Source organism: Chrysemys picta, chromosome 2, assembly GCF_011386835.1.
Source record: "Chrysemys picta bellii isolate R12L10 chromosome 2, ASM1138683v2, whole genome shotgun sequence".
NCBI lineage: Eukaryota > Metazoa > Chordata > Testudines > Emydidae > Chrysemys > Chrysemys picta.
In genome coordinates, this window is record NC_088792.1 from 63,465,426 (window position 1) to 63,490,147 (window position 24,722).

General features: G+C 38.5%; 1 protein-coding gene across 11 annotated transcripts in view; it reads right to left on the minus strand.

The window, feature by feature from the left end:
* Nucleotides 1–24,722, minus strand: part of HYCC1 (hyccin PI4KA lipid kinase complex subunit 1) — a 94,215-nt gene that overhangs the window by 23,953 nt on the left and 45,540 nt on the right. For 7 of the 11 annotated variants that reach the window (XR_010598307.1, XM_065583337.1, XM_065583342.1 and 4 more), the window contains exons 2-8: nucleotides 24,454–24,542; nucleotides 20,865–20,966; nucleotides 16,239–16,418; nucleotides 12,705–12,785; nucleotides 12,167–12,282; nucleotides 9,159–9,254; nucleotides 211–327 (exon numbers count right to left, since the gene is read on the minus strand). Coding sequence is in view for 10 of the 11 variants with exons in the window: in XM_065583337.1 (XP_065439409.1) it covers nucleotides 211–327; nucleotides 9,159–9,254; nucleotides 12,167–12,282; nucleotides 12,705–12,785; nucleotides 16,239–16,418; nucleotides 20,865–20,966; nucleotides 24,454–24,504 (743 nt within the window). In the remaining variant the exon portion in view is untranslated. Of the gene's footprint in view, nucleotides 1–210; nucleotides 328–9,158; nucleotides 9,255–12,166; nucleotides 12,283–12,704; nucleotides 12,786–14,748; nucleotides 14,806–16,238; nucleotides 17,610–20,864; nucleotides 20,967–24,453; nucleotides 24,543–24,722 lie in introns of those variants that run through there. The other 4 variants (XM_065583343.1, XM_065583339.1, XM_065583338.1 and 1 more) reach the window with 4 other exon arrangements.

Here is a 24,722-nt window from a genome sequence, read left to right on the forward strand (position 1 = left end):
AATGGTTATTAAAAATATTCTGATATTAATTCAATTTGCCAAGTGGAATTTCCCCCCCCAAATTACATGCTTCATTGCAGCATACAGAATTATCCTATTAGAAGAATATACTCCTAAACATAATTCTGCCAGTCATGAATTAACAGGTATGAAAGGACATCTGCGATAGAGTATACAAGTTAAGCTGTCATATGTATTTCGTAAACTTACAAGGCATAGTAAATCCCAGTTAGCATTTGCACCATGAACTCAGAAGAAACTGGAATCCTGCTATTTACTCCTTTGTATTTTCTTACTTGTTGCCGAGGATATCCACAGACACAGATTCTAGAGAAACCATGCATTTGGCATTAGTACAGCTGTTAATTTAGATGACTCCATATCTAAAATATTACAAAACTAAGAAGAGTTTACTATATGCCATAGCCAGAAGTGGAAACCACAAAGCGAATCCATCCAGCAAGCAATTTTTCTGAACCAGATCACTCATATATCCATTTTGAAAAATAGATGCAAAATAAGTGTTCAAAATGCCCTCTACTGGTAGAGCGTGAGTCCTTCATACTTCATTACACACAAAAGAAATTTAAGTAACTCATGCTACAAGCATATGGCAAACAAAATACGGAAGTATCAGATTACTCATGATACTATAGTTCTCAAACACACACACTAGTGAATCTACCATATGTTGCTCCTCATAAAATGAAATTACCTTTGCCAGTATTGCAGCATATTACATGCTCTAAATTTACAAAGTTACTCTAAAAATGGTAAAAATCTTTTCTGCTTTGATGCAAGTTTTCAATTAGATTCCATCACAGATTGTAACTTGTGGCTTTTGTAGATCAAAAATGAAACTTGACACACACAGTAAATCACTGAATATACATTAACAGACTTTTAATTAAGTTTTGTTATGATGTCTTCCTCAAGGTAGAAACTGGAAGATATTAAAGATCAGAAACTAATTTTGAACTGTTATAATGAAATACTCTCTTAGCAGATACTTTATCCTTGTAATACTCCCCTGATTTCTGTTTGCAATTTACAGTAACTAGTACATGCATCTGACCTTTTCTGCCATAAACATAAGAAATGAAACTGAGACTGAGTCCAAAGATCTTCTATTGAACAGTGTCTTCAGGTGCCAATAGTTCTTCATAGATAGGAGGTCCTATGTTTTAATCCTGGTTCTGCCATTGACTTGCTGTGCATTCTTGGATATATCACTTCATCTCTCTGTGCCTCATTCTGCCACCCAGTCTTTGTCATGACTATTTGAAATTGTAAATTCTTTAGATGAAAAACGTCTCTCTCTCTGTATGTGATTGGGTTTCGAGGCACTTCTGTCATACAAGTATTGACTGACTGTTTCCCCTCAATCCTTTGAATCTTTTTGCTACACCTCCACATTTTCAATCTTATTCTTGTAATGCCATCCCATTGTTACAAATCTCTATTCTTCAGACATCAATATTTTTTTCCTATGTTATAATTTTTTCTATGTTTATATAAAAATAATTCTAGCACCAGGCTCCCTAACATGGTCTGTGTATATCCGCAAATATAAAGTAGATATCCACAGATTTGCAGGACTCTAGATATAAAATTTGGATCCACATCCATCCACGATCCACAAACATGGTCTGTGGATATCCGCAGATTTGCGGGGCTCTAATTATGTGGTAGGAGTGATTGCATGCTGCATGAATTTTTATAGGCCTCCTACATGTCTGAAAAGGATTTTTGATGGTTTTGTTGGGGGGGAATTAAGCTAATTTTACATTTAGTTATCCTTAAGTGTGTGGTCTCATGCCCCAAGTCTGTCTTGACAGTAGTGATTATGAGCATTCATTTTGATCTATAAGTGATCTGAGCAGCATCTGGATACACAGAGTTTATATTTGGATTTTATGTGTTTTAACAGATAGTCAATGAAGGGAAACACTCAGAATGTGAACCCACAAATTAAACTGCATTTCTGAGTTCAGCAAACATTCATGAGTTTTATTTCATGCTTCACAAAATAAGAGACAGTCTTCTGTCTCTTTGAAGGGTATCCAACTGGCTATGTTTTTCTGCATGTCTTCATCACTAGTAAACTTGACCCAACCAAGGTCTATAATCCAATTACAATTAATCTAGTACACTGTAATACACATACATTGGGTCAACCATACTGGTGATGATGTGTAAGTAGCAAAGGATACAACTTAGCCTTTAGATCCCAGGTGATTTAGCAAATAGAAAGAAAAAACAAACATTTTTTCCTTAAAGTGCTCAGCCATAATGAAAAGAAAAAAAAAAAAAAAAAAAAAAAAAAAACCACTGCCCGGTTTAGCTATGCAGGTAACTCTTACACATTCTACTTTTAGACAAATTCTGACTAGAAAATTTCCAAGAGGCGGTAATACAAATATTGTTTAAAAGTGTTTATGGGTTCCAGAAAAAAAATCCCACTTTTATAGTCTTTTCTATTTTCATCTTTGCAGGGCATAACCTGGTAACCTAAGTTTTCTTAGCCAATAAATTCTTGCCTCTGATACTGAACATCTAGACAGATGGCAATGAAGATAAATATGTGAAATTAGGAAAACTGAACTTTTCTTGTATATTTAAGGGTGTTTCCCTAGTCTCTATAGTTTATGAAATGGAAGACGTTGTAGGCTATAAGATAATCAGGGACTGGAGAAAAGGATTATGGAGTTGTTTTGTGGACTAAGTTATATGAGTATGCTAGCTAGATTTTCCACATTAGTGCTTTCAGTCGCTACAGCAGAGGCATTTGTCATTTCTTCTGGATCCATTTTCCACCTCCTCTTTTTTCCCAGAAACTGAGTTTCCTTGGTAACCATGCTTGCTCGATTCTGGATCAGGCACTTTCCTGCGTCACTCACTCTGGCTTTCCATGTTCTTTTAAGGTTGCAAAGTCAAGCACTCAAAAGTTAGGAAATGACAGAATTTAGGCTGCCCTGAAACTTTAATTTGGTCCCTTGTGTGTATAGATTAAAAACAGTCTAATTATATGACCCTGCTTCATTCCGTGCACAGGGAATGAAGCAGCTGTTCAACATTTTTATCATCATCCAGTCAATGGCCCGTCTCCTTACTGCATACCAGCCAAAGCCTGCAAAGAATGGTGAATACTTGGGAAGATGGGCTACGGAGATCATATGCTGGGCCTGGGATAGGGGTTTGTCAGGAAAGCCTGACCCAGCTTCTCTCCCCTCCTGCTCCTGGAGTTCCACATGCAATGTGTTTTGCAACTGCAGGAGAGACATGGGCCTGGCCTTAGATGAGAACCTGTTACAAAATTTTGGTATTATGCCAAAATAACTGAACCACCACAAGTGACAGAAGAGGGAAAATTATTTTCAAAAGTTTGTCTCCGCTAAACCCTAAGGAATTAAATGGAACAAAGCAGCAGCACTTCCCTGGTCTTGGTTTATCCCTGTCCAATTTCAAAGGTTTGCAGAAAACAGTGATATTCGAGCTTCTCAAACAAATGATGCAACCATTTACGATACAATATGTTAGGCACCTCCTGGAGGTGGTGCTCCCCCTATAATTAAGGGTCTGATTCAAGTAGCCTTGAGCTGTCAACCCTTGTTTGTTCAACTTATATAAAAATTAGTTCCCAGAGAACTAGATCCTGCTGATGGGTTAAAAAATAACTGCAACACAGAGCACTGCAAAAGCTGTGGAATTTGCTTTAATTAAGCTAGCACTGAAACTCAAAAGCCAGGAATTCCAGAATGTCTGGAACTCAAGATTGAGAGAGGTCTATTTTCACTCTCTTGCATAAAGAGAGAATAAGATCTCTAAACCCTTGAGTAGGTTAGAGAGTTAGGTTGTTTTCAGGAGAGTACCCACAATCTGACAGCTTCCTCTTTCTTGAAGTTAGATTGCCTCATGCCCAGAGAAAAGCCTGAAGCAAGAGGGACTCTGAGGAAATCCTCTCACTCACTGTTTGTTCAGTCCATGGTTTAATCATGGATAGCTTTATTAGATATGGTGGGGCCCAATGGCCTTAGATCAGTCTGGAGCTAGGAGGATTAACTTCCATGCAAATATGGCAATGGTCTGCTAAATTGCCTAGAAAAAACCCATATCAAGTCATCTGTTTGCCCCAGATTTCTTAAACCTTCCTGAACTACCTCCTTGCTTTTGCATTTGTTTTGGAGGTCCATACACAGTCAAAGTTTGTCTCATTTTCTATACATCTCCTTGTCTACCACAAGATTTCACATTTCCCCAGGCTCACCAGCAGGTTACTTTAATCAAACCACTGTACTTTTGATGCTTCCTGCTCTCCCGTCTGTCAGTAATTCACAGAAGTTGTTTATTGCTGCCCCTTTATCTAAGCCCACAATGGTTTCACTGTTGAAAAGGTTGGGACAGTGCAACAAATAAAGTTAGTTAAAAATGAAATCCTCCATCAGATACTTGACTGCCACAGCATACGACCCCCAGTGGTCTATTCCTGTTGAGATTCATGCATGGAATAGTTTTAAATGTTCTGCTTCTGACTGCATTCTGTGAATGGTCTGGATCTTCATGTCAACCTTCCTTTGAACAAAGATTTATTCCAGTCAAGTCTGCTTCTTCTCTTGAGCTCCAATTTTGGTATCTCTAGTATTTTTGGATGTTCCTACGTATTGGAACTTGAGACATATTGAATGTCTCACTCATGAGGAGACTTTTTAATCAGTGACAAACTTTTTAAAAGCCACATATATTTTCTTGAAATGAGAGAGCTGACAGCTTGGTTTTGAAGGACAGTTCTGTGGAATTTTGATTTAGTTGGTAGGGAGGAACAGTGGACACACTTACCTTCTCACTCCCCTTCACTGATACCATACTCATCATTATAACAGCTCCATGCTTAATTCACACGCTCTCCTTCTAGCAGAGGCTTATGAGGCTATAGAACATTAAGACATACTGGTAATATTTTACATGGCATCACAGAAGAGGCAGACGAACAAGACAGATTTGGCTAAGATCTTGCTCGAACTACTTGTTTCTGTTGCTGCAGAAACCAAACTAATCTCTGGCTCCCAAATGAAGCCTGCAGAAAAAGCCCCAAAGACTAACATTCATTTCAGAGGGGGAAACAAAGTATCAGTTTTTCTGTGCTAGGAGACTTTCAGTGTTGCCAAAGCTTCTGAGGCATGATAGCTTCATTTCTTTGTGATCTTCCCATAATCTTGCATCTGTGTCAAAAGAACACATGAGGACACTGGCAAGTACTAATTTTCCACCACGACCCACTAACTGCTCAACTCCATGTCTTCTGTATGTTGGTGCAGGGACTGGGCTAGGACATGTGTCCCTATGATCAGTTCTTACTTCTGAGGAGGATATAGTGGCCCAGTGACTACACATGATAGCGCCAGAGTGGTATTTTAGGTTCCCTGATGGTGCTTTTCTGCAGGGACATGCATAAAGGCTGGAGTGGTGCTGGTGCTTCTCGCTGTTGCAGAGGTCCCACTTGAAGGCAATGCCTTTACATCAGGCTGTATGCATTATGGGCACTATGTAGGAGCAAGAGAAATATGGCTGATTGATTGATTTACTCAGTCTCCTTATCTGAAGGTATAATCTTGCTGGTGGACTTTTTTCTCCCCCACAATCCCTCTTTTCCATCAAAATACATTGGTGCCTGTTCCTTCCTTTATAGTTCAGGTAGCAGGGACCTTTAATATTTGGCTGCATTAAACCCTGGTTGCAGGGGCAAATACTGGCCTGGAGCTCATGCAGGTGTCAGCCATGTGATATACCTGGAGAGGCTAGACAGTCGCACATGAGATCGTGAGTCCACAGGCTGGGATTTCAAGAGATGCCACCAACCCTCTGAGGCCCAAGACCCATTTCATCTTTGCTCAGGACTCTCTCTGCCATCAAGTGTACTGATATTCCACTTAAAGAGATAGAGTTGAGAGCCACCAAATCCCTTATATATGAAGATCATGTCATAAGATATACTCTATCTGATCTGGAAACTTATGCTTGTTTGTTTTCCTTCAGTGCTTTTCCTAGATCAAGGCCTAGGGACTTAAGACAGACTTAAAAAGCATTCAACTAAAACCCATATTGTCCAATAAATGGTTTTAGGGCACATGTGACTAGGATCCAGGGCTGTGAAATTAGATCATACACTCTTTAGGGCAGGAACCACATCCAATTTTATTTATACAGCAGACAAAATGGGGTCATAATCCCATAGGGGCCTCTGAGCACCACAGTAGCCTCAGTGTGCATTCTCTAGCATACCCATAACTAATTTTTTAGTGGATAGATGGTGACAGAACCATAGACAAGACTGAGATCCATGGAGAGGACAAAGATGGAAACAATCTCCTTTTCTGAAGCATGACCTATAGGATTGAGGTATATTAGCAGGTTATTGTGGGAAAGTCTGTATTACCATCATCCATCTTTCTTGATCTAAAAAAGGTATATTTTGGAGACAAATATAAACGTACAATAACTGCAATGGTTGTCACTTGCACTCTGCCTGACACTTTGCATGTTGATTTCAGTATGCATTCAACAAGAAAGAAACCTAAAAGAGATTTTATCTTTGGATCATCAGAGCAAAAGACGAAAAAAGAGTCATGCTGAGACTCATGTACTCCTACTAGAACCAGCATCTGAGACAGGGAGTAGAGATTATGAAATAAACTTCAGTGAACAATATGCTTATTTACCACTCAATAGCAGATGGCTGCTTGGTAAGTCTAGAGTAGCAGTCTGAGTCTAGGCATATAGAAAGCTAACCAACTATGATTAAAAGCAGAGGTATTTGGCTATAATGATTGGGATCATTAGCTTTATTGCAACACCAACTACCTATATTTTTTTAACTGGGCATAGCTTCCATAGTATGCATACATCTATTTTATGGAATGATTACTGGTAATACATGAGTAAGCATAAGACCCTTATTCTGGGAAAAATAAGCAGACATTTGCTCTGATTTTCAGCTACACTTATTTTTTTTAAAAAGGTGTATTAGATTGAAAATAGAAATCTGTGATGTATTGTAACTGCTAAAATCATGAAAAGGCTTCCCAATCTAGCCACCCATCTGATGCCAATATCACTCAGAACTCTAAATAGGTACCCTAGGCCAAGTTATTTTCTACCAAAAAAATCAGCTAAAATGGAAAGAGGGGAGCAGCATTCCTCTGCTACACAGCCCCAAAGTAGGATAAAGATAATGAAAACAGAGGCATTCATTTCTGCTGCCACTATTACTAAAGGTGTCTAAACAGAGAATTCTGTATATATAATAAAATCAAAGATTAGGTAAATTCACATAATTGATGTGCTGCCAATGTTATCTCTAATCTTGAGTTTGACCTTTGTAAACTGATATTGTTAAAGGTTTGTCATGATGAATAGCAACAGTGTTACATTTCCAAATCTCTATTTGATAAAAATAATTAACCTTTCTAGAAAGGCTGTTCAGTGTAACTCAGACTTTTACTTTTATTTGGGCAGATCCTTCAGCAGAACCATATGAAACAGAAATGCCTAAGATATCCTGCTGATTCACTTAAAATGAAGGGAAAGGGAAAATTCTTTAGAGGGAATCCCACTACCTCTTCCACAGATCCTCCTTAGACCTAGCTCATCACCAGATCCACATCCATAGGCTTAAACACACTGAAACATATCCTGGACCTCTTGTGGAAACCTCTTCCATTCCCCAAATTGCTTTCAGCCAGGAGATCTTTGGAAAGACTTATGGACTTGGAAGGTAGACTCTATGAGGGACTGAGGGAATTTAAGTCCTGCTATTACACAGTTCATGTTTATAGTTTTATAAGCATCAAAATGGACCATCATTCAGTACCCAAACTCATAGTGTTTATTCAGAAATGAACTTACATTTGCACCTTGCATCTGCAGCCACTCTATTTGGTTAACCTCAAGATAACTATCAAAACTTAATGAAGCAGGATAATCAATGCCTCACTTTCCTATGCAACTCTTAACTGCTACATATTTCTGAAACCTCCTCCTCAGGTCTCCAAGGTACCACTACCATCTAGCAAGATGTCAGGTACACTTCTCCGAGTATAAAAGGATTCTTTACGGTACTTACAAAAAAGAAAAAGCATCCTAATCTTATTCCCTCAGGATACAAACAAAACAACACACAGAAACCCAAACCTGACAGCAATAGCTGCCCTTTTGAAGTTTGTGTGACAGTGCTTGAGATCTTTGAGTTAGTGACTAGTGGAAAACTGTTGTGTGTTATTGTTTATGGAATTTCAGGATTCTGGTTCTTGTTTTTATCTGCACAAGAGAGTCACCCCATACTTAACACCACCTCACTTCAAAGTTAGCCACAAGACAAATTTGCAGGATTTGTGACAGGATGTTTGGATTTTATGAGAGTCATGTTATTCATTGCATCTTCTTCAGTGGGTTGTATATTTATTGTGGAAAAAATGCAGGGCATTTCTTACACTTGAGCAAATATGTCTCAAGAGTTTTCAGGTGAATGACTGATTTAAGGTAAATATTAGAACAACAAATTTATGAAGCAGGTTATCATTAAGCTTAAAAGTAAGATATACTATAAACATTCATAAAGCGAGAAACAATAAAAAATGTGTATTAGTTCTTTGAATTTGTCACGTGTATTGCCACTTTCAATATCATGACAATTCTAAGTTTTTTAGACTTCCCAAATCTTAGTAAAATATTAAGTCAGTCAAGTTCCCAGCTGTATAGCAACAAAACTGTAAAGCATCAAAACTCAGTTTAACAAACCTTGCAATGAGATACTAGTATTAAAGGAATATCAAAAAATAAATCACTTCTGACAATTTTTACCCAGTGTTTCAACAAAAAGTTACTACTATAACTAAGATTAGAAAAAAAAATCTAGATCGTTTCATTATTTCCCCTATTGAGGAGTCTCATACAGTAAGAAGGGAAAGAAAAGCCATTTTAAAGTATAAACAATGTGACTGTAAACCAAAACAATTTACAGGTTGTTTCAGGGACTACAGGTGTTCTACATAACTGTTGTATTTTCAGGTATACTACATGACAGTTTTAACTTCTTGTTTAAAACTGCCTGGACTTCACATTTCCTGTGTCCATTTAATATATTCAGTCTAAAGAAAGTTTACCTTGAGCAAATTTGACACAATGATTGAAGAGAAACTGCAGGCATGTAGCTTAAGGCAGCATTATAACACAGCAGGAGGAATGTGAGCACTTCAAACCTAAAGAAAAAAATATTCAAAATGATCAAAAATGTAAGTTTAAAGTATCAACATATTTTAGTACTTTTCCCTTTTTAAAAGTGAATATAGAGAGAAGTTAAAATATGCCATGCACAGGAACCATACAAGAGATTCTACTATAAGTAACACGAATTTATAGCATCGTAGAATCACAGAAACGTACGTTTAGAGGGACATCAGGAAATCATCTAGTATAGCCCCATGTGCTAAGGCAGAATCAAATAAACATAGCGCAACCAGTGACGGGGATTCCACAAGCTCCCTTGGAAGCCTATTCCAGAGCCTCACTATCCTTCTAGTTTGACAGTTTTTCCTAATATCTAATTTAAATCTTCCTTGCTGCAGTTTCCATTACTACTTATCCTATCTTCAGTGGACATGGAGAACAACTGATCACTGTCCTCTTTATACCAGCCCTAAATATATTTAAAGACTTACCAGGTCCCGCCCACGTCTTCTATTCTCAAGACTAAACATGACCAGTTTTTTTTTTTTTTTATATAAACCCTTCCTCATAGATCAGGTTTTCTAAACGTTTTAGAATTTTTGTTGCTCTTCTCTGGACTCTCTCCAGTTTTCCCATATTTTTCCCAAAGGGTGGCACCCAGAATTGGACACTATATTCCAGCTGAGGCCTCAACAGTGCCACGTAGAGTGGGACAATTACCTCCTGTTTCTTACATACAACACTCCTGTTAATACACCCCAGAATGATATTAGCCTTTTTCACAACTACAACATATGACTGATTCATTGAATTTGGGACCTACTCTAACCCCCAAATCCTTCTCAGCAGTACTATCAGCTACCAGTTATTCCCCATTTTGTAGATGTGCATTTGATTTTTCTTTAAGTGAAGTACTTTGCACTTCTATTAACTGAATTTCATCTTGTTGAATTCAGGCTACAGTAGAACCTCAGAGTTACAGACACCTTGGTAATGGAACTTATCCATAACTCTGAAATGTTTGTAACTCTGAACAAAGTGCAGTTCGGGCTCCAGATCCACAGCTGATACTCCAGGTCAGGCTTCGGCAGCAGCTGCGCTCCCTACTCAGTGCCGACAGGAGTTTGCAAACTTGTCCCCCTCCTCATGGTGTGTGTGTGTGTGTGTGTGTGTGTGTGTGTGTGTGTGCAATGCGTCCCCCTCCCAACCAGGAGAGGGAGGTAAAAACAGCACATCCCCCTCCCAGCCAGGGGAAGGGTATTGGGTGAAAATAGCGCAGACACCAGCGCTGCTCCTGCTTTGCTGGCTCCAGCTGCATTTGGCTGGCAGCCACTGTCTTGCAGTAAGTGGCTGTCCCATGCATGGGTGTGGGTGTGGGATGGGGACAGGCAGCCCAGATGTGCCTATCTTTAAGATGCAATACAGGTACAGTACAGTATTTGCTTCCCCCTCCACTCCCCCCAGCTGCTGCCTGATTGGTTACTTCCAGTTTCACATGGTGTCCAGTTGACCGTCAGTCTGTAACTCTGGTGTTCGTATCTTTGAGGTTCTACTGTAATTCTCCAACTTGTCAAGATAAAAAAAAAAAAAAAAAATTCTAATCCTGTTCTCCAAAGCATTTGCAACCCCTTCTAGCTTGGTGTCATCTATAAGTTTTAGAAATTTACTCACCCCTCCAATACTCAAGTTATTAACAAAAATATTGGGTAGTACCAGACCCAGGACTGACCCTGAAGGACCTCACTAGATGCGTCCTTCCAGTTTGACAGCAAACTACTGATAAGTACTCTGAGTACAATCTTTCAACCATTTATGCACCTACATATGGTAATTTAATCTAGACCACATTGCTCTAGTTTTCTTATGAGAATGTCATGTGGGACTGTCAAAAAACTTACTAAAAATCAAAATATATCACATTTACTGCTTCCCTCCATCCATTAGGCCAGGAACCCTGTTAAAGAAGGACATTAGATTGGTTTGGCATGACTTGTTCATGACAAATCCATGCTGATTCCTTATAACCCTATTATTCCTCAGGTGGTCACTAACTGATTTCTTCATAATTTGTTCCAGTATCTTTCCAGGTATCAAAGTCAGGGTGACTGGCCTATAATTCCCTAAATCCTTTTTGCTCCCCTTTTTAAAGATAGGTACTATGTTTGCCCTTCTCTAGACCTCTGGAACCTCACCTGTCCTCCATGAGTTCGCAAAGTAATTCTTAACAATTCCGAGATTGCTTCAGCTAGTTGCTTAAGTACCCTAGGATGAATTTCATGAAGCCATGCCAACTTGAATATGTCTAATTCACCTAAATAGTCTTTAACATGTTCTTTCCCTATTTTGTTTGTATTCCTTTCTCCTTGTTAATATTAACTTTTGACTATCTGATCACCAGTAACCTTTTTAGTGAAGACTGAAGCAAAATAAATACCACAGTCTTCTTGAGGTCATCAGTTATTAGCTCTCCTTCCCACTAAGTAGAGGACCTAAACTTTATTTCATCTTTCTCCTAATGCATTTAAAGAATTGCTTCTTATTGCCTTTTTATGTCCCTTTGTTAGGTGTAACTCATTTTGTGCCTTACTCTTTTTGATTTTGTCACATAGTGACTTAGTAACATATCATTAAAGCTGTAGACAGAAGCAGTTAAATGGTTTAAAACTGCAAGTCAACGTTCTCCTCTTGTAGTGAAATGCAATACAAGTAGTTATTTGCAAATCTAGATTAAGATGTAGTTTTAAAAATATACCTCATGAAAGTATTTTTAAACACGTATGTCTAGCAACTAATTCCTAAGATTCTAAATTACCAAGATAACTATGTACAACTGTAAACTTAGACAATATTAGATGAAAAAGAGGCAAGATAACAAAACCAAAAATAATGAAGCTACTTTAACCATTTTTATGGATTTTCATGCAAGATCTTACTACAGTTTTACCTGTTTTGTGCTGTTAACATCTCTCTTTGAGGATGAGGTCCACTGTACACGACTCTGGACAAACCATGCTGGGATAAAGCTCCCTCTGTAAGAGCCATGGAACCAATGCTGGAAGGCTAAAGTGAACAGGTATTTGAATAAAGGATTCCAAACATTTGTCCTGTTAAAGTCTCATTACAAAGTGGAGTAAAAAACAGAAAAAAGATGGAAAAGTTGTATCCATGCATACATTTTGAACCTACATAAATCTATCTGGCTGCTTTCTTATGTTATGTAATATAGCAACTGCCCTGAGATTAGGAAAAAAAGTTAGGAAACAAAGCTATGAAAAAGTTGGCACTTAAAATTGTTTTAAAAACAAATCAAGTTTAAATATCCTCACTAGAAGACAATAGCCACAAAAGGTATGGTTTGAAAAGTCAAGTGTGTCATTACATCATCATGTATAACAAACTGTTCACATTGCCTTCTTTAACTGGCCTCAGCATAAAAGGAAGCTACGCAGGTAACAACCATGCATTTAAGTAATTTCACTCACTTCATGATACACTGAAGGTTTGGACAAGGATGGAATTGTGAAACTCAGCACTTTACTATGCCCCTGTTTGTCAACTATTTCCTGTAAAACACAAAAGACATCAAGGGTTACAATATTAAAATTTTTATTGTGAAAATCAGAAGAGCTCGCAGTTAGCATGCAAGAAATTTTACATTCTAGGGGAAAACTCTGAATTAGTTAAATATCATTATTGGTTCTAGAATGCAAATAGTCAACTAAAAGCTTAACGTAGCCTTGATATTTTCCCCAAAATTAAGTGTTGGCTATTTTTGAATTCACTTAAAATAAAGACATTTGTTGGTATTTGTTAATTGATACATACTGGACATTTTTAATAGTGTACAAAAGAAATATACATTTCTATAGAGTCTGTTGCAAAATATTTGTCTCGAAATAGATATATAATTCTTTGATTTAACAGTATTATCCATTATTTTTTAAAGCTATACTATACCTATTCTTTCCTACTATTGAGGAGTAAAGGCTGAAGGTGTCTAAACCTGGTAAGAAAGCCATTATTCTGCTATGGAGGAGGAGGTTAACTGCATATTTAAAAAAAAAACAAAAAAAACACACTTTTAATTAAGTTTTAAATCCAACTCCAGCCTAACATGATCTAACACTATCTGATAAATTATATCTCAGAACATTTGCACAAGAAACCCAAAGTTTATTAGTACATATCTACACATGGGTGAGAGGGAAGGACCCTAGAGAAACTATATTCATGGATGCAAGGGTTCAAAGGGAAATTACTTTCCTGCAAGATGAGACCTTCAGAGTAATAGGCATTTTATCCCTGCATCTTAGTGCATGATTAACAGAATGAGCAAAAAAGATGTGCTAACAATGCCACAGAGGAGCACTGGTCCACAGCGCTTCAAAGCAAAGGCTTCAGAAATGGGAAACTGACTCAAACCTGATTGGAAGAGTGAGGGCAGAATCAACAAATGATACCCAACAGCGCTGTTGAAATCCACAGGAAAGAGAGAGCAATAAAGAATATAGCACAGCCAATATGATCATGAAGGATCCGGGACATTCAGGATACAACATGTATACTCAGCAAGCAGTAATCTGGGACTGCCATTCAGAGGTAGGCCTGACTTACATTCTACCCCAACTACCGCTCTCCTCAAGGGTCAAACACATCTAGGAGCTAGGGGATTTCAGTCTCATGTTAAGGTGCTAACATCCAGGAGTTAAAATTCTGCATAGATGGTATACTTAGAAAAAATATTTTCAGTTATGAACAATTTACCCCATCTTTTAGCTTTATATCTACGGATTCAGGACACACAAGGCTGTTTAAAGCATGGAACATTGTTGTTGTTTAAAGCATAGAACATTTTCTAGATAATTGAACCCTTCAACATCAGAATTTATATCTCCAAAGATAGGAGCAGAGAGAAAGTTTAAAGAGTTATTGGAAAGTTATTGGATTTTAAGATGGTTAGATTGGAGCAGATGAAACCTCACAGGTACACCATTCTTTGGTCAGAATATAGCTACACACCCCATCATTCTCCATGTAACCATGGAACCTTCAACTGTTGGCATTCCCTCGTTCCATAGCCAGGAGGCAAGAGTAATTGACTAGGAGAGAGGCAGATGATTACGGCTCCCATAGTCAAACTGGCCCAGAGATGGAGTGGGGTGGGGACGGGAGCCAGTCTCTGTGGCCAGAATAAGTAAAGCACCTCCTACCAGACCAGAATTGTCTTTTCCAAGTACCCTACTTAGGCCTGTCTGGGAAAGAGAGGGAAAAAAACATACAAAGAACAGACTATTTGGGGGAATGCCTAGTACGTTGCTGTGCTCTCTCTGCCTGTAGAGCATTACAAGACCAAACGGATTATGCTAAAACCAGAATACCGATTGTGGTGCAATGTCTGGCTAGGATATACGAGAGCCTTTGGGTGCCAAGACTGTTTTAGTGAGCGGTTTCCATGAGTGCTGGTAGACATGGTTATCAATTGTCCACTTCTAGATTGACACTTCCTGTCTGAGAAAAAAAAATTACCAGAGCCACTGAGATACTCCACTGAAGCATTCATTCCCTTCTTGTTGCCCCAGAGATCTAGAACAGATATACAAAGTCAGAAAGGAGTAACCATGAATAGATACAGTTTGACTATGGGAGCAGCAAAGAATTCTTATCAGCCTTCCACACTAGCAGCTGCTAAATCAGACACTATTCAGGACCTTGAATCACTTGTATAAGCCCAGTGTGCCTCTATTCAACTCTAGTATCTAGTTCTTCTCAATGTGAGATGCTATCAGTTTATTTTTCAGCTAAAGCCACTTACATTTAAGACAATATTTCAGGATACCAAGTACCATACACGCGCAGGTCTGGCCACACAATTTCCCTATCTGAATTCCCATTCACACCAGAAAAAGGCCCAGAAGCATGGCAGGAAAACTGAACAATGAACTAAAACTCTGATCTATGCACTTCTTAACAAAATGTGGCAAGTGCACTAGCTCCTTTAGGAAGGAAATTACTTTCTCTCAACTTCTAAGGTATGCAAGCAGTTGTCCAGGACTTAAAATCACTGCTCAGTGTAACAGATGATGCACTTGCCTCTACACAACCAAAACCCTTATCTGTAGCAGTCCCACAGGGATCCATCATCTCCCCACATCCCATTCCATCTAGACGAAGCCTTGAGGAGGGATTGTGAAACAGCCTGGTCTAAAATGTCTGCAAAATGCAGATCTTACCCACTTGTAATTCAGAAGCAAATAGCACCATTCTCCAGCTATCAAAAGGCTTGGCTGAGATCAGCCCCCGAATGAGGAGCAGCTAGATTAAGCTAATCTTGGAAAGACTGGGGTGATTTGGGATAGAGAAACATTTTGAAGAATTTGTTCTCTCTCTCTCTCATATAACAGAATGTTAGATGAAAGCGTTGACAATGAAAGGTAATGCATGCTGGAAGGAATGACTTGAATTACTCATACATGTTGTTGGGTTCTAAATTAGCTGCAACTACTCAAGAATGAGATGTGGACATTTAAATGGAAACATCAGTTGAAGCCATTTGTCTGCAGAGTGTTAAACAGTCAACACCCGTTTTTAGCTTATCCCAACAATCATAGTTTAAAGTGTGAAGAGGAGACTGCTGGCAATTCCAAGACAAATCTTTCCAAGAAAAAGAGAGGGAGACAGAAAACTGAAGACAATGATGTGATGACAAAAGGAGAGTTGATATGGAGCAGATTAAAGAAGGCATCTTCAGTGTGGATTTCAGGCTGGCAGCCTTTGCCCTAGGGAGGGTGCAGCTCCTATAATTATAGGACTGGACTTGCTGAGAATATATAAAGTTGCATTTGCAGCTGCATATAAGCAATATATGATTCCTAGAATAGAAACACACAGGCTCTTCATTTTTGTCTTGAAAGAAACCTTAGATTGTTTACTCTCCACTCCAATACGAGAGCTCATCTGCTATCAAAAAAAGCCCACTAACATTTTAGGTATTTGAATAATTATATGCATATACAAACCAAGTTGTAAACTCCTAGGAGAAGAGCCTCTATGCAGCCACTGCTCTGCAGATCTCTGCTGGCTGAGACTGCCAGGTAACACCACATCAATTCTGGCAGAAACTGCAGGGTGAATCGTAGTAGTCGTTCTTCTCCACTGCGATAGAACTCAAAAAGCTGGTGGCAAACTGGCTCTAGTAGCTGGAACAATATAAAATGTGACCATCAATAGAATAAAACCTGATCACAAGAGATTGTCTCCTTCTGCTCAATAAGTATGGGGGCCAAAATATTAATTTTCAAAGCAGAAGTAACTGAACTTTTAACAAATTATACATTAATTTCATGTGTTATGAAGTGATTGGTAGAGGCTGGCTGAATCTTCCCTATACCTGCCTTCACCCTCCAGTCTGACCCACTGGATAGGACAGAAGATTCCACTTTTACCTGCAGGAGAATTCCAGTGGCTCCTTTGTTCCTCTCCAATCCCATAAAGGGGTTGGATGAAGGAGGATCTTGGTGAATATTTCCTATTCATAAGTGAGTAGTAGTAGTAGCACAACGGGTGAAAACTTTCAAAACAATAGAAACCTAAGTATGAATACAGTACAGAATTCTCACTGAGTCAACATATACAGCTTTACTGCACAATCTAAGGAAAAGACTACAAAGAACTTCCTCCCCTACCCCCAAAATGATTAAAGTTAGCACCATATGAAACAGGCAGGAACTAAATTTTAAGAGGGCTGAGTCCTACACACAAAAGGTAAAAGATTCTGAATCTCTTATCTCAAGTAATGAGAGAAGAGGCTCTTATCCTGGTTATAAAATAAAGATGCATGTCCATCCTAAGGAATCTGATTAGAAAATAGGTCCTTGATGCACCAAAATTAGCAGGGTTTGCACTACTGAGACTCTCCATGCAATTTATAACTCATTTTAACCAATTCTAGTTAGTACTTATAACTAAACCATGACAATTGCCATGATCACATTTTAGCAAGTTACTCATTCCTTAATTCTTGTAGGACAGAACAACCCCTGAGCAAATACTGCTGAGTTACTGAGCACCAACATACTTGGAGGATTAGTGTTTTCCCGGTCTCATGGGACCTTGCCTTTGGTGTATCTTACTGCAACAGAATGCACAATACACAATTCTATACACATTGCACAATAGTATATAAAAACTACACTACACATGCACAACCCAACAGTATAGGATTTAGATAGCCATGTGTTAGGGAAGTGTAGAGCTCAAGTTGTTGCACATTCTAGTCCTCCTTGCCCAGTGGTGTAAATTCTGTCTGTAAGTTACTTGACAACTTTTTACTGCATATGATACTATTCCACTTTCTATCTTCAGAATGTGGTCTCACGTGGAAAGGTTATCTGCCATAGAAAGGAGATTTTTGCACAGTTACTTCCATGGGCTAAGACCAGAACAAAAGTAGCGAGTGTTAATTAGTTGCATGTTTCCTATACCACTATTCCATTCAGTGTTGAAACTGTTTGCCATATCAAGCATCACTTCTGCAATCTTCAATATTTAAATCAAAGATATATTTCCATATCCAGAAGCTGGCGATTATTGCTGGTTTCATTTTTCAGTGAATACATAACAAAGTATGCAAGCTTCATGGCAGTATCAATTCCTTTAGTGGCACTGAATTTCCAATCCTCTATTTTTAAAAAGAGATTCACTGCAGAGCACAAAATAACTACTGAAGATGAAAGAATTAATTTACTCAAATCATACAATGCAAAAAAAAAAAATTGCAACATACCGCAGTTGTGTTTTACATGATGAGATTTCCAAAAGTTTAAGGGAGTTAGGCCTCCAATTCCCAGTGAAAGTCAATAGAAGCTAAGTACCTAATTCCCATGGGTGATTTTGAAAATCTCACCACCCATAATAATTTGACTGATTAATTGCAATGCACAAAAATTGAAGTTTATTGGGATTTCTATTGGAACCAAGCAATCCCACTGCTGATAATAACCAGGTAACTAGGCCATATAATATTCTGAAATTATTATTAATATGCTGGACTATTGGGAAAATGTTGAAAATGGAGACTATGATGCTGGTAGACCAGGTGACAGCTCTTGCCAAGGCTATAAATCCCCCAGGTTCAACCTAGGTTAGCCCAAAAATGACAGTCAGTGCTGACAGATTACTACATCTGTCACCTTTTGGAACCACAGATTGTAACTTGTAACTCAATATATATATTGCCTGCTTTAACCTGTAAATAATTCTCTCATTCCTAGTTAATAAATCATTCGTTTATTATAGGGTTGGCTGCAAGCATTGTCTTTGGTGTGAGATCGGAGGTACAAACTGACCTGGGGTAAGTGACTGGTCTCTTGGGACTGGAAGCAACCTGAATATTTTGTGATTTTGGGAATAACGCAACTCTTTATCACCGAGTCCAGCTTGCCTGGGTTGCAATATAGACTGAACTGACTGTGAATCCGTGGTAAAATGGTCAGAGTGCTTCAGGAGTTCACATTTGTTACGTTCTATAATTAGATTTCACCAACTCAGTACCACCAGTTTGGGGTGTCTTCCCTGCTTTTTGACAATCTCCCTGAGGTTGGCACTCAACGTTGTGAGCCACTCCAGACAGCATGACAGAGACCTTCTATTAATATTGTTGCACACATCTCAAAACTGAAAATGTTCATCTGATTGACTCTCAGAAAAGGATTCCAAGGCGTCTAACTTCTGATTCTATACCATATTTGGCCACTACTGCAGCTTTGCTGGCATTCATTCTCACACAAAAATACAAAAGTTATAACCCTAGAAAATAATGGGACCAAAATAATGCTGGGTATGAGAGAGGGTGGTATTAAATTTCCATTGAGAAAGTAAATTCAGCAGTAAAGTCATCATTGCATTACGCACAAAGTAAGCCTTATAAATTCATGCAGCTGACCAATGATGAGACAAAGTATTATTGAACATTTTTTACCTCCCTCAAATACTGTGATAGAGATTCAGGGTTACTGTAACTGTAATTATGAGGTGTAAACTGTGTACAGTCCATTGAAAATTATTTCTGACTCTACCACTTAATTTCCATGTGATCTTCCCAATTTATAATGACAGTGTGCTTGCAGAAGAGACTGTTGAGGAACCAGGCAGTATTTCTCTCCCCATTTAGCTATAACCAAGGAAGAGGACAATACAAATCACCTCTGGTACAGGAGGTGGAAGCTAGGAGCTCATATAAACAATGACAGGCGTACTAGAACTGCTGAACAACTACTTAACAATCAAGAGACAATAGAGTATCTAAGAAAACACTGAGGGTTTTTCATTTCACTGCCACAGGCAGTAAGAAGGAACTCTGACAGTTGAGGACGCTCCACTCTTTATACCCTCGGGAGGGATAGCATGATGGTATGCAGGGATGTTTGACTGGCTCAAAGCACCACAGAGTGCTAAAATTTTAACATTACATGAACCACAAAGATGTTTGTGTCTCATAGCACAGACCCAAGAAATTGGCATATTGGTATGCAAGTTGCATGGAAGCACATATACACCTAAACACACGGAAGCACAGTCTCTCTTGCCTCGAGGAACTGCTTTGCATTAGAGCAGCCCTAAAAATACCAATTACAAGCTGGACTAAGATGCAAGTTCAACAACCAGAACGAAAGGGTCCAAGGCGAGTTGATCCCTCATTCTTCCAAATTATATCCAGGGACATGGCTAAAGAGCTCTCCAACTCCTGGGGATGTGTTTGTGACTTTGTCTTTGCTTGTGCCACTATCAACTACAAGCATGTTACTTTTTAGGACTCAGGGCTCCTAATTCCCTCAGGCCATTAGTTTCTTTCAAGAAGTCCAATGAGGAGCTTCTATCTGAATTACAAGCTGCTTGAGATCTTCACTCCTATTGGAGAGTCCTTTTCTTTTGCCCCACACCTACTGAGTACCACATATTAATCCACTTTTATAGTAACACAATAAACTATAATTTTAGAGATTGCCATGCACTTGAGTGTATGGCAGTTAGATAAACGTCAAGCTCAATATTCAAAAACTTTGGTAATTGAAACTTAAGGTTATATTTTAAAAAGTAAATCAACCAGAAGGAAGCTGCACAATCCTCAATGTATATAAGCGTTCTGTTTCTTTTCCAAACACTTCCAATACTCATTTTTATTTTTTGTTTAAGTCAATCACTGATGTACTCACCTAAATTAAAAATTATGGAAACACCACATGGAAACACCACAGCCAGTCACAGGCTTTACTATTCAATTGGCCTTGAATCATGTCAGACAGATTATACAATTTGCCAATTCACTTTTTAATCCTATGCCTGAGTCCTGAAGACAGAAATGTGAACTATAAGATTATATATGGTTTGAGAGTAGTGAGACTGAAAAACTAATTGCATGGCATTATGTCACTGCCAAAGAATGGATCATATCCATATCTTAACATTTTGTTCTGAGAGAACAGAGTCCTACTCAGAATCTAATCGTAACTATTTGCATCATAAATAGTATTTGAACTACAAATGTGGCTTTTTTGGGGGGAGAAGGAGGGAGGGGGGGGATTTCATCCATGCATTCATGGTCTGCTGCCACACCAAACTAAAATCTTAGAGATATGTGCACCTACCTCACTCTGTGGCTCCCGGATAACTTTGTATAAAGATGAAACCAGAGAACTCTTGTCTTTCAAATTTGTAGCATAGTTAGAGATAGAAGCTTCTGGAAGGGTCTGAAATCAAACAAAAACATTTTTTCCTTTTAGGTCATTACTGCAATATTTTATTGCCTGTGCATTGAAAGAAAGCCATTTTATTATGTCAGCTGGCTTTTCTGTTTTTACAACATCCTTTCAACTGCAATAGTATCCATTCACTGGTGTTTACTCTAGGAGACAATATGTTCCATGTACAGAAACAACATTTCTATATCATCTTTACAGTATAATAAAATCCCAGTATTTAAGATAAACTGCTGGAAGGCAAGTTATTAAATCTTACATGTTACCACTCCACAGTTTTGTACAGAATTTAATTAAATTGGGTGGAAAATACAGCTAAAGGGCCACAATTTCACCACACGTCTATTCTTTTTACACATTGTTCAGGATGGGTAATCGGTTTAAAAGAGCAACAGGAACTGCAACTTTGGAATTAGGATAAGCATACAATCAGGTGTGTTTTTGTTTTGTTGTCTATAAGCAGCTATGGGTCCTCCGTTCTGGAGGATCAGAATATCTACAGCCATATGGAAACTACAGGGTGCACCACTCTTCAAAAAAAAAAAAAAAAAAAAAAAAGGGGGGGGGGGTACCAAATATGGGTCATTTGAGCATGTATTTCACCCTCTTTCCAGCATCAACCAGAGTTCTGACTGGCAATCAGGGCCGGCTTCAGGCACCAACGCAGCAAGCAGGTGCTTAGGGCAGCCAACGGAAAGGGGCGGCACGTCCGGCTCTTCTGCGGCAATTCGGCACGGGTTCCTCAGTCCCTCTTCTTGGAGGGAAAGACCTGCCACCGAATTGCCACCAAAGAATGAAGCAGCAGCGGTAGAGGTGCCACCGATCATGGCTTTTTTTTTTTTCGCCGCTTGAGGCAGCAAAAACGCTGGAGCCGGCCCTGCTGGCAATGCTTACAAAGGTCACTATTAGGTTTTCAATAGTTTATTAACTTTCAGATAGAGCTGTTACACTTAAACTCATCATTCCTAGCTCTCATATATTGCTTTTCATCCACAAAGCTCAAAGTTTTTCACAAAGGATGCAATCATAATCCTCATTTTACAGATGCGGAAACAGGCACAGAAATTATGTGATGTGTCCAAGGTTACCCAGCAGGCAACAGAAAGAACCAGGAATAGAACCCAAATCTACCAAGTCCTACTCTATTTCTCTGCTCACTAGGCAACAATGCCTCTCAACTCCAAAATAAGGAGTGTTATAGAAAAAGACATTACAAATGAGACCAAAACTACTAATCACTATATCTGAAACCATTTCTGGAAAATTACAGAAAAGCAAGATTTTCAAAAATAGAAGTCTAAAGCTGCTCTTCTAAAAGACATATTTAGGCACCTAAATGAATGGCCTGATTTTCCAAAAGCAATGGAGCACCTAGAATCTTACATTTGATGCTCAGTACTTTTCAAAAATAAGGCCACTTATTTAGGTGCCTAAATTTGGATTTTAGGAGACTAGCTTTAGATTCTTGAAGACCTTGTAGTTAGACTATTACAAATTATACGATAAATGGACTGTTGAGAAGATTCAAGCAAGATATTTCATTTATGTACAGGGCACCAATTCTCCAGAAGTGGTGTGTCCAAGTCAAGTGAATCTACACCACCTATAGAAATAAGTCTGCAAACCTGGTTTCTTCCCTCCACTTCTCCTTTCAATGAAAAATTGCAACAACCATCTTGGTTTGAGGCATTTTTCTAGGAATTACTAGAAAGTAGCATTTAACAATCAAGAATGTTCTGTATTTACTACCTTGGATTTGTTGGATACAAAATCTTATTAAAATGAGGCCTGAATACTAATCTATGCTGCTCCATAGTGGAGTAAAACATGACATTTCAGAATAGTACATAGCACGGTTGAACTCCCCTCTGGTAATATGCATATATTCAGGACAACTGAGGGACTTGCATTTTCTCCATGATACATAGTCTCAAGGCAGATGGTGGGAATAGTTGTGAATTTTCTGGACTACATCTGGAAGAGAGTCTCCAGACCATGACTTCACCCAGACCAGAAGATCAGATTTGGTCTAGTCTGAAAAGATAGGTAGTTGTCAACTGTAGGTTTTGGTTTTGATTTTGATAGATTTGTATAACAAAGGCCACCATAAAAATGTCAACAACTACTTCCTGATCCCCCTTTCTCTGGGCTCTCCATGAGGCTAGGGTCCTGAGGGCAAGGCTCAGAGTAACTCTTAGCATAGTGATGCCATTCAGTTACCCCACAGAAACTGCAGCTTTTGTGGTCATTGTGACATTGGTCCTGGGTCATGGTGCACCGCCTCATCAGAATAATTAGACTCATTTACTACTTTTAATTTATCATGTGTTCACTGTGTCTATATACTGTCTGAAACTTAACAGCAACACTTTACAGCCTGGCATGCTATAAGGGGTTTGCCCTGAAGTTCTGACTACAGGAATTCTGATATCTTCCCTGATGTGCGCACACAGCTTACCCATTTGCTGGAGTACCGGCTGAACAATGGTCTGCATGTGGTGCTCTCAGATGGGAAGTGATAAAATGGCAGCTCTTTGGTTAGCCATTGAAGCTACTTTTATGAAGGCTGGAGGCAAAGCGGATGAGGAAATAGTTGGCTTTAAGGGAATCCCATGGCTGCCATTGTTCCCTTCAAAGGCATAGTCTTCATAGTAAGGTCAGGTGGAGAAAGTGAAAATGTGTGTCGGAAAGAAACTTTCAGGAAAACAGCACAAGAGGAAATTGCTGCTCCCCTCAAATACAGCACTGGGTCTGACACAAGACACCACAATGTGCCAACAGGCAGAGCAGAAAACAGCAAAGGGATGGAGAGAAGTTAGCAGCTGCCTCTAAATCAGTGATTTGAACAAAAAAAACCTGAATGTCACCCCAGAATAAGACCACAAATATGAGAAGTAGGATAATACTTGTTAAGTAAGTAAGGTTATCTTGCTAACACACAGCATTAAAATCTACAGCTAAAACTTCGAGTCAATCTTTGGGAGTTACTTTACATTCCAAACAGTAAGCTGTTGGTACATTCAAGAAGAAAGGTAAATAAAAATAAAATGCCAGATATGGTAAGAACTTGATAATAAAAATACCATTTTGGTGTAACATGAAAGCCTAGAGCTCTTCAGCTAAGAGTTTTTAGTTGGTACACTAACATTTAAAGGATTTGTTTTTAATCAGATTTTATCTATTTTATTTTATTGTATTGTACTGCACTGAAAGTTTATTCCTTTTTCCAAGCATGAATTTCATTGGGCTGTCATGTACCAAACATAGCATACAGTCCTGAATATGGCAAGAAAGGAAATTCAAGTCATACTTAACAATGTATTTCATCTTTTCATCTCACAGACTGAAATTCAACTGTCTTAAATTTATCTATAGCACCCATCTCAGCAGCAAACAAGAGCTGATCAGGTACTACTACTACTGAATAATATAATGCTTAAAAACTAAGTTTATTTCTAATTATCACACAATATATTACCTTGAACTCTGATAACCACTCCTCCACAACTCCTGTGTCCACAGCCAACATCTTTCCACATCTGATCTGAAACCTTCAACCTTAAATACCTGAAGAAGAGACAAATGTTTGTTAAAAAGTGACAATTTATGCACAGCATACATCATTAAGAAGTTACTGCATTATAGAGCATTTTACTCAGCTATAATTATACAAGTGTTAATCTGTTATCTCGCTTTTTTAGCTCACTAACCTATCATATGTCAACATTGGCCCCAACATTTTTTTAC